Source organism: Antrostomus carolinensis, unplaced genomic scaffold, assembly GCF_000700745.2.
Source record: "Antrostomus carolinensis isolate BGI_N321 unplaced genomic scaffold, ASM70074v2 scaffold13700, whole genome shotgun sequence".
Taxonomy (NCBI): domain Eukaryota; kingdom Metazoa; phylum Chordata; class Aves; order Caprimulgiformes; family Caprimulgidae; genus Antrostomus; species Antrostomus carolinensis.
The window spans coordinates 148,756-161,684 of record NW_010286595.1 but is presented as its reverse complement, the minus strand read 5'-3'; the positions used below and the strand labels follow the sequence as shown (position 1 = coordinate 161,684).

Here is a 12,929-nt window from a genome sequence, read left to right as displayed (position 1 = left end):
GGCTGTTGGTTGCTGCTTCCTAATCCTGGTTCTGGGCAGTGCTGAGCCTGACGGGAGCTGTTCCTGCTCTGGGCAGTTTGGGTGGCAGACACTGAAATGGAAGGTTCTCACTGCTGTCTGGCCCTGGATAGCTGTTTCTAACGGAGTTGTTGCTTACTGTTTGAGTTTGTAACAGCAGCAGCAGATTAGATGTTTTGCATGATGAAGGCTGTTTGCTTTGATACGAGCTTATTGCTCTGCTTGCATTTGTGGGGCCACAATATCCTATTAAAATCTGGCTGAGAATGAGACTTTTTGTTGCTGCCACTTCCAGCTCTTTTGTTCCATCTTCTCCCATTGTCTGAACCCAAAAGATGGATATTTTTTCTAGATTTTATTTTTCACTTTTTAGCTAATAGCACTTTTTCCTAAAATTGTTACTACCTTCAGGAGTAAGAGCTTTGGGAATGTCAAAAAACAAAGCGCTGACTATAGTGCTTTGAGTTACAGCTTGAGATGCCAGAGCAAGTGATGCTCCTCTTGCCTTTGGAGGAGGAGCTGTTGAAAAGGCATTTGCTTTTTGCAAGCAGTGTGCTGGCACGTGCAGATAGCAAGATCTTGGGGGCTATTGCTCAATCCTGTCTCTGCCTTATCAGTCTTCTCCTTTGGCCAAGCTGCTTTCTCTGGACAGATTCCAGAAATGTCATCCATTTGCCCAAACAGTAATTGCAGCGTTACCAATGTATGGAGTTGGTTTCCTTTCCTCTCCCAGCAATTCCACCTCCCAATGCAAATTTTCTGCTCCTCTTGTGTCTCTCTCCAGGGTCCGATCTGCAGGTATGTATCCCGAAGGGCTCCACGTGCTGCTCGAGGAAGATGGAGGAGAAGTACCAGGCAACAGCCCGCCTGAACATGGAGCAGCTCCTGCAGTCTGCCAGCATGGAGCTGAAGTTCCTCGTCATCCAGAACGCCGCCGTCTTCCAAGGTGAGTGCTGGGGGGTGGTCCAGGCATGTGATGGGATGGGCATGGTTGTCTTCTCTTCCTCAGTGCCAGGCAATCAGAAGTGCAGGTGTATGAAAGCTTTCTGTTCACTTGTTTTCATATGTCTGTACATATTATATATGCTTATTTATGATAAATAATACACCTGGTTTGGAATATGGCTACTCTGCAGGGCTTGTCCTAAATATTCCTGTAGTTGAAACAGCAAATGCAAATTTAAAGACTAAACCTCTTCAAGTGCAAATTTAAAAATAAATGAAAAGCCCACTTCTCCAAGGATTAAACTATCTGTGCAAGTACCATCTTGTCTGATTCTGCCAGTCCTAAAAACATATTGCAGCGATGTGATCTGCTTGAAAACCCAGTGTGATGCTTTTGGTAATCATCTGACTAAAATGTGTGTATTGATTATTGTTCTCTACCACAAAACAAAGTTGGTTATTCCATGTGAAGGTGGGTAGAGGCTGCCTTGTTCGCAGGTATGGTCCCTGGTGCTCACCATGGGATATTTGAGTGTTTGGTAGCCTGATGCCACGTGATATGGTGGCAGCTCTCTTCTTTTTCTAATGATAATGTGATGTTTTGTCTTTTTAGCAAAACTGACCCTTGACAAATATTTTTCTACTGTGGATACACATCAGTTTGTCACTTATATCTGCGATATTTTTTTTTTAGGGCCTTTATGCAAGTAAAACTTATTCCATCCATGTTTAATGTGTGGTGAAATGATGCTTGTTTGTTGAGTGCTCTCCTATTGAGGTTCCATTGTTCTGTATTAATGGTATTTTTGCCTATATTTAAAAAAGAAGGCATGAGCAATCAAGTGGTTTTTTTCCTTCATGCTGATATTTTTGCAGAATAATTGATTTATTTTTGTTTATGCCTCACTAACAGCAAGACCTAAAGCCTGCTGAAACCTGTGGGATCATGGCAAAACTCTGTTTTGGTCCACAACTGACTGATGAAGTCTAATGTGTTGTTTTTCTCAACATAAGATCAAATAAATTGCTAAGGAAGTAACAGCACACTTTTTTTTTTTTTTTTCCAATGCTGCTTAATACAGTGACCATTAAGTTCCAATTCTACTAAGCAGAATGGGGTAAAACTAATGAGAAACTGTTTTCCTAGGCATTGGAAATATGGACTAGCTTCAGAAATGGTGAATAACCTGGCTGGAATACAAAGTGTCTACGCCCTCACCTACCATTTGACAAAAATATGTGACATCAGAGTTTTTATTCTGGGACTGACAGCCTCTGTTACTGCAGGTTGTGCCAGAGTCGACTGCTCTAGCTCTGAACTTTCTATGTCTTCAGGAGAGAGTTGAATCCCTCACTCTGATTTATTTTTTTATTTTATTTTTTTTTTTAACCATGATTTCCATCTTAGCCGTGAGAACCCTTTCATTGTGTAGGAGTTTTGGAGCTGATCTTACTGAATGCAGAATTGCTGCTCTTGGTGGTGGGGAAGAAAAGCATTTAACTGAAGAATTCCTGACCACTTCTGCTTATAAAAAAGTCCATGGTTAATTTTAAAGATCTTGTGCAATCCCATTGTACAAGAGGAATTTCTAGCTGGAACCATTAAGGAGCTCACTTTAATTACCTTGTATGAAGTGTTTTGGACTTGGAAGGGCAATTCAGGAGACTTTGAAAATGGTGTACTTTTGTTACCTTTGAATTTAGTCTCAAAGTCTGTAGAATAACACTTTATTTAATAGGTGAATCTTTTGATTGCTTCTTGTTTAAGAGTGTTTTGATGTCTGCAGTGCCAGAGCCTGTTCCAGCTATAGAAATTCTGCTTGGACCTAATGTACAGTGGTCTGATTTCTTCTTTCTTGGCGTTGCTTATGGTAGGGGACAGACTTATGTCTCAAGACATCACTAAGGGATCTGGCAGTGGGGTGTGATGTCTCAAATCAAACCCCAGCAGTGTGCTGTTTGCCTCCTCCCACATTGCCAAGGTATGTGCTATGACACTGGTTGCAGGTCAGGAAACTTACTGCTGCCCTGGCACAGGGACAATATGTTGTTATGGAAACGTATCCTAACCACTCGTATTAAAAACACAAACGTCAAGCCCTTCAAAGTTAATTTTAATACTTTTAGCCTGGCATCTAAAGGGACTGCTGGTTTGACAAACAAAATCTTACCCAGATGTTATTATTTTGCACCAAATTTAATTTCTTCCCGCTGAAGCTAGAACAGCATCTCTACTGATAAAGATCAAGGGAAATTGTCTGACGTTTACAGAAAATCTCATCCAGGACTGTCTGTTACAATGTTCACTTAGCAAAGTTTATTAGATTATTAATTTTAGACCCTTGGGCTTTTTCTTTATTGCAGCTGAGAAGGAAAAATCCTAACCAAAAAAACCCTCCCTTTAGTAAATTTAAATGGTACAATTAGCTCCTGGTCTTATCTTACAGGGATTTTAAAAAATTATGAAGATGATTTAAGTGGTGATTTAATCCTTTGGAAATCTGCTGTGTTTGACAGTGTTAAAATGGATGGTAGCTGCCTTGACTGCAGTTAAATCTTGCTCTAGGATTTTTTTGGGGACAAGTTTTTTTGCTTTCACGTGGTGTATCTGTGCTGGTATCTGCCCATGTGTGCACCTCCCGGTTCAGGCTCTCAGCTGATGGCTGCTCTGTTGTGTACCATGAATCTAGGCTGGACCACATCGCTTCAAAACTTGCTGATAGGTCTTTTTGCAAGTCGTGGTTAGTATTGTTCTGGGGTTGTCATCCAAACTAACTGGTGGGTTAGTGCAGCTAACCTGCTGTGGCAAAGAGCGAGAGCCCTGCCTACAGTTTGCTTTCTCTCCTCTCTTTCTTCTGACCTTAGATCTTGGCTTTTTGGTTGGGAGTTTCTGACCCTGCCATCACCTATTAAAACAACAGAAAAAGGCCTCAGCAAACCCTACTGATTTCCTAAACTACATCTGAATAGCTCAGCTTTGTGAAAGGAGGTAAACTTGAACAGGAAAATAGTGAGTTGTTCTTGTTTGTGGGGTTTTTTTTGTTTGTTTGTTGTTTTGTCCTACAAAAGAACTCTGTTCCCTGGAGTTGGGTTGTATGTGTGCTTATCAATCTGCTGCCTCCTGCTTCTTCAGTTTAGGAATTTGCTTTTGAGTGATCACTTAATTTCTTGTCCTGTATATTAACCATGATGTACTGTGGATAACAGAAAATTAAAGCTTTAGCAGCTCCTCAGATGCAGCTTTTTTGGTACACTTTCCCTCCTTTGTCCAAGGGAAAAGGTACTTTTAAAAAAGTGGAAAGACTGCAACACAATTAAGCACAGAAGGACCCTCCAAGGGAAGAAGAGCATCTCTGTCCATTGCTTTGTGTAGGACTTACTGGTAATCATCCCTTTCCAGCAAGTGCAAAGCACAGGAATGGGAGAGCTGACTCCTGGGGGCTGCCTCAGCAAGAGCAGTGCAGTGTGTTCCTGGAGAACGTTGCTTTCATTACTTTAAGTGATTGCTCAAATAAGCTATTGGCAGGATCTTGCATTGCTGTTCTGCAGGCTCTGCTGTTGATGCTGGTCGAATCCTGGAGCGGCCTCTTTGTGTGGTGCAAACGCCATGCTGTTAGAGCAGGTTGGTGGCTGCTCTGTGGTCTCCCGGCAGTGATGGTGAGGCCACTGGAGCCATCAGGGTAGCAGTGGTGTAAATCTCGAGATACACCGTGTGCCTGTTTCTGACCATGAATCTATCTACCCTGATGCTTGCATGGGCACAGGGCTTGCTTCAACCCACTTTCCAAATAGCTCCTGTGGGCTGCAGAGCTCCTGGGAATTGGTTGGAAATGTCGGGGATGCTGGGAAGGCAGGAGTGCAATTACTTGAACTGGAAAATTGGCTGGGATGCTGCAGTTGAATCCCCCTTGGTGGAAGGCTGTAGGCTTAAATTAAGCCATGATCTGTTCCCTCTCAAAGGCAATGGCATTTAACCTTCTGCAGATGGCAGCTGGATGACAAAAGGAGCTCTGTTGGGTACCTGGGGAAAGCTTGCAACGGATACGGAGATTTGAGGGGCTTTGGGGATGTGTGTTTCAGAGTAGTTCGTAGGAAGACTGTGATAAATCAATAAGGATAAACCTGCCTGTACATGTATTATTTGTGGGAGAATCCTGTTTTTCCTCCTGTCTGGAGCTGGGCCCTCCCTGGGTGGTTCTGGCAGAGCAGGCGGTGTGAGGAGGACGTCGATTCATCTCCCCTTGCCTGGTGCAGTAGGATACAGGCAGAGCTGTAACTTGTGGTCCTACCAGGTGGGTCTGAAGGCTGTAAATCCTCCACTAGGCATAAACGCAGCCATTTTGGTTACTTATAGTTATTTACACTATCCATTCATACCTGTCAGGAATGAAGGCGGTTTTGACATTGTAAGCTTCTATCAAGTTATCTTTAATCAGTTTAGAGGCACCTAAGCCACAAATATATCAAATAGCCGATCCTAATGTCGGAGTCCTATAAAGTATGACTGAATTATTTATTTTGTTTTGATGAAAATGTCTGGGCTTTATTGGGTTTTCTTTGAAGAACTTGATTCTTCTTGAAGTCTGGAAGATAAAAGATCAGTGATTGTCTCTCCAAGTTTCTTATTCTGAATCCTTCAAGGCTTTTCATTTTTCACGAGGCACTGTTACTACTTTAGAGTCAAGGTGAGGGACCTGGGATTTCTTTTATTCTATTATGGAGGTTCAAGTATATAAAAACTTTTATCTTTACTAATTATACCTCGTGTGGGTAAATCCAAGATGCACGCAGCATCCATTAGGTGAGAAGAGATGAGCTATGTGGTGGGAGCTATTGCATGTTAATCGCCGAGAAAGGTCCACTGATACCACCACTGGCAAGCAGAGCTCATGTCTTATCGTTTAGAATAATTTAATATGCCGATGTCTTTAAACCAATTCAGTCTGACAATGCAGGAGGGTCCTTCAGGTATTTTCAGTAGGAAGAACCTTGGTGGATGGGCTTTAGCATTGTATCATGCTGCAGACTGCTGCTGCTTACAGCATGGGGAAGGAGTGAGAAGGTGTTGCGGGGCAAGTGGGAGAAGTCTGTAGCTTGAAAAGTTAGTAACTATTTCTGAATGTGTAAAGCAGAGGAGATGAGAGGTGCTGAGAACTTAGAGGTCTTGGGTCTGTCCCTGCAGAGGGGAGATGTGTCTTGGGCCACAGCTGTGGTATGTGTGTGGGTTCAGATCTACCCAACCAGTGTGCAGGTTTGGATCATCGACCAGGCTTATTGCGCTGCTGTTGTAGGCAGGAAAAAAAGTGTTTCTAGTTAACTGAATAAATGTAAAAAAAAAAGAAAGAAAGAAAAAAAAAAAAAAGATTCTTGGCAGTAGTCAAATGTGACATGAGTGGGGTGGTCAGCTTAATAGCTGCAGGTGTGTTGTGAAAAGTGCATGTGAAAATGTGAACTCTTGCTTGTGGGCCTGTAAAATATTAAGCTGACATTTTAGAGTGGACTCAAAGAATGACTTCATTTTTGGAAGAGAATATTAAAACTCTAATTAGACTTTGCAAGTAAATAAGCACCACAAATAAATCTCTATATTATCTTATAATTTCTCTTCCTAATTAGTCCTCTGCTAACTAAAGTCTTGCTACATCCTTCTGTGATGCACCTATCTCCACAGTGGCAGTTCTCTCTGAAAGCTTCTTGTTTTGTTGTTCTAATTTTTTTTATTAATGTGTATTTAAAATAGGATTTGTCCCACTGGGTCAATTCAGGCCAGTATTCTGCCTTTGGCAGTGGTTCCTGCCAGATGCTTTGGATGCACAAAGTTTGTAGTGGAAAACTATGGTGATATGGTTCCCAGGTTGATAATGATGTTCTAAACCAATAATTACAGGTAGGTGGAAAGAGCTGTCTGCATAATGAGAGATCTCTGCTTGTCAGAATTGGTCTAGGGAGGTAATGTTTCCTTTCAAATAACCAGAACTTATTGTTCATAAATCACAGTTAATCTGTTTATTACACCAACATACGAAGCTGGAAGTCTGGAGTGTGCTATAATGCTTAGCTTTAGGAGCAGAGCTGTAATAGTAGCAGCAGTTTCAAATGATTTGAAATTGGGTGATCAGCAAAATGCAGGAGTTTGTGGAGGCTCTGGGCATTAAAAATGACTGCTGAGGATTGATGAGTTTCTTTAACAAATTGTAAAATCCATCATGCAGGAGTTAGGGCATGAAACTGCCCTCCTGAGCCGCATAAACCACGGGTTTGGAAGTGTTGCATGACAGTGCATGCTACTAGGAAGGGAGATTTTGAAAGATCTTTGGTTTTGCTTTTGTTTCTTACTGCTGCCTGGAGTTTAAATGCCAGCACAGTGTCGGCATGTAGCTCCCCAGGCTCTGGGTGTGCTGGATGGAGCTGCTCCCAGGAGTCTTTCGGTGCTTCTTGTGGGGCTCTTCTCTTGCCTGGGAATGACTCCTTCTCCCCTGCTTCAGTCTATACCACAGCAGTTGCATTTCCCATAATCTTCCAAAATCCTGGCACATCTCAGATGGCTTTTCACAGCCCTTGCTCACAGCTGATGGAGACCTTGCCATGCTGCCTTGGGTGCATCATTGCAGGAGGGGGCTTGCTGGCTTTTGCTGATGTTTCCCTGCATCCTCATTTGAGCTCTGCAGTGGACGCACTGACAACCTCTCGTGCTTCCATCCACATTTCCATGCAGAGATGGCCCCTGTGTTATGTGGGTACCCATAGCTGACTCCTGGGCACATCATGGAGGAGTGAAGTGTATACAGTGGGAGATGTCCCCAGCCCCTGCTTTTGGGGTCTTCATGGCTTGAAGGGTACAGCCATGGGGAATTGCATGTGTTTGAGATCCCTTCCCTGTGTCCTGCCTGTCTTTGTTTTTCCCCTGCAATTAAATACTGCTGATGCCCTTCCCCTCATCGGTGAAATGAAGCTTGGAGGTTAATAGGGGGTTTTTGTAACTGCTTATATGCTGCTTCAGCAGTTTTTAAATATTGCACTTGGTGTCTGGGCTTGATGGTCCTCAATTCAGTGTGTGGAAGGGTTCCTGGATATTCATGGACCTTTTTTTGGCTGCTGGAGTATTGTTCCCTGCCAGCTCTGCTGTGAAAGGGGCTGGTGTTCCCCTGCTTTTGAGGGGCGTAGGGAGGCATTGCCATCCATGGTGCCCTGCCTCTGTAGGAGATGTGGACCTTTTGGATAGGGAGGTGTCTGGGCTGGGTCTCTGCAGGAGCATCATGGCCTTGCTGAGATAGCTGCAGTGTCTCCTGCAGCTCCTCCATGTCCCTGTGTCCTGTAGTGTGGTGGTGCTGCCTCTGTCCCATCTGCTCCCAACCCGTGCTGCCTACGTTTCCCATCGGAGTGTGAATTGTGAGGTAACCAGGGAACGAGGGCTCCGGTGTTCCTTCGAGTCTTCTGCTTCTACAAGTGGGCTGTTTTCTGTAATTACCTTTTGAGCTGCAAGTTATCATCTTTTGATAGTTCAAGTACTAACATTCTTAAAATGCCTCCTAATGCTATAAAGCAGTCAAATTACGTCTTCCTAGCTTGCAGTAGGATGATATAAATGTCATGTTACCTTTGAATGTGGTATTTATAGAACTGCTTCGTGCTGTTGTATTTTTTGTTTGGCTTTTTTTTTTTTTTTCTTTCACAATTCCAGTAGAGAAATGGGCTCAGCAGCATCTTCCATCCCTTGACCTGAAAGGAGAAACAGAGGCATGCTCATCCTGCAAGGTATTTAAAATGCAAACGAGAGCTGGTTTGTACTTGCTGGGGAAGAAAGGGGGAAAGAAGCCAGCACCCAGTGATAAAGACAAGGACTGTCTCTAAAGAAAACATTTAGCTAGATTGTCATCTACTTTACTTTTAAAGCAGCAATAAGATACAACGATAAAATGGCCAATGGCGCATTTCATCTGAGGGAAATGAACTCTCACTGAGCCAATTAAACTATCAATATGCTGTGGTTTCATGTTCCCTCGAGCAGACTGGGTCACCTCAGGTGTGTTACTCACTCTGACTTCACCACTGATGTGAAATCAATTTTAGCAATTTATAATCTTTCATTTTACTGTGAAAGTATATTAATCTGTGAAAAAACACCACTCAGTGAGGGCAGATGAGAGCTTTCTGCGTGAGTGTGTACAGCTGGCAGTGCCCCTGGGATTATCTGGTATGTAGAATCCTGTGTAACTTTTGGACATGCTGGAGGCACTGACAATCCAGTTCTCAGGCTTTGGGATTTTTTCCTTAATATGTTCTAAAATCGTAGGAGGATGTTGCTCTGGGTGACCTCATTGCTTGCTGCATGGACCTTGTTTCTCTGAGGTAGGCTTTGTTTTGGCAGCTTCTTGGATCTTCTGTTGCTTTATGGATTTTTGGTGGATATTTGGTGCACCTTGGAGGTGGTGTCCCTGTGGTGGTCCTTCCCCTGCTCTACCAAACAGAGTATGCCAAGAAGTCTGCTTTTCTCTGAAGGGCCTTGGTAACTTTATAGGTTCAGGCAGTAAGGGTGTGAGTAGCAGCTACATAGTCTTTATTTGCAAAAGTAGCAAACTGAGCTGTGTTTGAAACATCTCAACTTCCTCTTAAAATGAAATCTCAGTTTCAGGAGCTCTGTGGGTGTTGGAGGATAGCCATGTTGTTGCATAGTGGTCATCTCTCAGTGCAGTAGGAGAGGGTTCCTGTCCTGTCAGCTGCAAATATGGTGAGTTTTGGAGCTGCTGGAAGAGTCTCCAGTCCTGTTTTCACCATGTAGCTGTTTTGATGGGCCAGTGATGCAGTTTCTCCACCCAAGTCATCTGTGACCCTGATGGGTGAAGGGAAGCCTCTTTGCATCAACAGGTAACTTGCCTGACATTAGCAGTGCTGGAAAAGCTCTGACAGGGAGAAGGCCCTGAGGGCATGTGTGTGTGGGAGAACACTTGCCTAATAGGGAAGAAATGCCTCATTTTTAGGTTGCTAAAGGCACACTGCAGGTCATCTTTCTGTAAACTTGATGAGACCAGCTGCTGGGAGCCTGGGAAGTTTTGACATGGCTGAGAGTTTCTGGGGGCTTGGCTGCAGTCTCCAGGTGGCTTGGAGCTTCCCAAAGATTGACCAAAGCTCTTGCCATGGTTTCCAGGACACCCTTAAACCTCCCATTTTTTCCCACAGCAGGACTGGATCCTACAGCAAAGCAAAGGGGCGAGTGTGATGTTGGATGATGGCAGGCTGGTGACAGCAGCTGGGGCACGTTGAACCTGACTGCTGGTGAAGGTCTTGCAACAGAGGTGAAGCCACAGGAGAGTTTTTGCTGTCTCCCTTGCATATAGCTGGGTTGGGCTATGTAGAGTTTGAAAGCTGTGATTTACCATGTGGCAGGCTTGGCTAACATAACATGATACCCTGGCTGTACCCTCCAGCTATCCCTCTGTGGTATTGCCAACTGGAGCATTTTTTGGGATGAAACATCAATATGGATCACTAGGTCATGGATATGGGAGTCATGTGGATTTAGAAGCAGCTCAGCTTTTGAAATTAAAGCTCTTGCCCTTTGGCTGCAGAGGAATGTGACCCAAGAGCATCTCAGAGATATATCCCACCAGGCAATTGGAAAGAGCTCCAACTCTTATTAATGTTTGGGAAGGGATGGCATTTGTCTCACTAGTGCCCAGGGCTGGCAACACTCTGCAGCTGAAAATAGCAATGCAATAGTTACTGTCTGGTTTTGTTGCTTTCTTTGTGGTTGGCTTTTTTTTTTTAAAAAAAAAGCCTATAAGAAGATTAAACCCTTCTGGCTTTCTGATAAACATGGGCCTAACAGGTTTTTCGTCTCACAAAGGGAAAATATTTTTGCTCTTAATCTTGATTCAAAAGTCTCCATGACCCCGCAGCTGATCACCGCTCCTGTGGAACCTGTGTGCCGCTGCAGGTGGAGCGTGAGCAGAGGGCTGGAGTCAGAATTGATTCCTGTCAACACCCCATGAATTAAGAAGTTAGTTGCGGGATGCCTGAGAATGTTTTCAGTTCTACTTTGCATTGTAGATTAGTTCAAAACTGCTACAAAATAGAAATTAGTGACCAGCATGATGAAATTACATCTTTTTTCCATCTGCTGTAGTGCCTGGAAGTGACGTTGGTGGGATGGTGATACCTTGGCGTGCTCAGATCTCATGCTAAAAAGGCACAACAAAATACTTCAGGGTATATTTGCACAATGAGCTAAATAACTTTAGATGCTGGATTTGGCAGTGGTTTGATGGAACGCAGAACTGCTGCAGCGTGCACACCGGCTGGCTTTCTTTGCATGGTTTTGGTGTGATACTGGATTGGACCTGTTTGTCCTGATGGGTCAGGACATCCAGAATTGGATGACTGGGTTTGTGTGTGGCAGTCGGTGCTGAACAGGAGACAAGTGGAAACTCTCATGTGTGAAAAAAAGTAAATGCATTTCCATGAAGTAGTGCATCTAGGAATCAATGCATCTTCCATGTAGGAAGCACTGCATATTTAATCTGCTAATATTTAAAAAGAAATCTTAATTGGAAAAAGAAAATAATCTGAATGTGTGCTTGGGGAAAAAAAAATAAATTGCATAAACCTGTTGGTTAGAAAGTGAAGATTAAAAAAAACCCAACCCTCTGAGACAAGGCAAGACAAACAGCAGCGTAAATCAATTGTAAACGAATTCTGTTGCTGATTAGCTCTTCCCAAATTTGTCATTTTCAAGTCAGAAAATCTATGATTAAGTGTCATAAAGAAGCAATTTTAAAAGCAGTAGAGAACAGTAAGGCTTCCTCTAGGATTACAGCTCACAGCTTTGGAATTCACTCTTTTTGAAGGAAATTGGTGAGTAACAGGTTGTGGTAATGCAGCATATTTGTATTGGTCAAATTCCTATTATGATTGCAGTGAAAAATGATGTTCTTTTTTTAAGGGAAAGGAAATTAAATAGGCCTTGTAATCCATGTAAGGAGATTGGCTTACACTAAAAGGGGAGGAAAGAATGTGAAGGCTAATCAGATCAATGCATTCCATTGAATCTATCTCATTAAAAAAATGAAATCAAATTGCTACTGAATTTCCGAGGAATTATATTGAAATGACACACATGCTTTTACTGCCTTTTAATTACAAAATTATTTCAATCTGCTTGAGTCTCCCATGTAAGTGGGCTATCAGCTGTTGTTAAGTATAGGCTCATAAATTCAAAATAGTTCTTTAAATGGAAGAAAATAGTATCCCTGGTCCTTCAGCTGAGAATGCTGGCCCAGATCACGGCAGGGTGAGAGCTACCACTTGTACTAGAGAAACCTTCACTGGCTAATTGAGGTGCACAGCTTCCCTCTGGACGAGGCTTTTAAGACTGTTATTTATGCTGTCGTTTGTCAGGGGAGCGCTCGGTCTCTGATATCCGGCTGCACAGCTGTGATCGACCTTCTTGTGAAACCTCTGGGGAATTGTTATGTACTTAGTGAGAGCTGGATGGAGGTCTTTGAGATGGCCCAAGGAGGATTTTCACACGTGGTGTAATGCATTGCCCCCCTTGGCTGGGACGTACAACTGGTGAATAGTTCCTGCAGCTAAGCCTCTTCTTGTGTAGAAAAGGCATTAAAAATATTAAAGTCTTGTCTAAAGAGACAAATGACCAGGAGAATACTGAATTTCTTGCAGAGCATTTCTTATGACTGAAATCTTTGCTGTAAGGAAGAGTTGGCTCCTGCTGTTAGTGGATCAGTAAGAAATGTTGAAAACACATGCTCTGTTTTTTTTTTTCCTTTTGCTGAGGGAATAGCAAGAGCCCAGTGCTGGGTGGTGGTCTTCTGCTCAGCCTCTCATGGAGGGCAGGGTGATAAATGGTGTTCATTCCTCTTTGGAGAAGAGCTCTGTGTGCTGCTTGGAGGAGGATAATGTTTGACTGTCGCAGCTGGCTCTGCAGAAGCACTGCCATGGGTGCACGTGAG

At 43.3% G+C, this 12,929-nt stretch overlaps 1 protein-coding gene across 1 annotated transcript in view; it reads left to right on the top strand.

Annotated features, from left to right (window-relative positions):
* Window positions 1–802: 802 nt before the first annotated feature.
* Window positions 803–12,929, top strand: part of GPC3 (glypican 3) — a gene marked incomplete at both ends in the record, with an annotated part of 142,412 nt that continues 130,285 nt past the window's right edge. Inside the window, one exon of the mRNA XM_010176729.1 lies at window positions 803–964. Coding sequence (XP_010175031.1) covers window positions 803–964 — 162 coding nt within the window. The remainder of the gene's footprint in view (window positions 965–12,929) is intronic.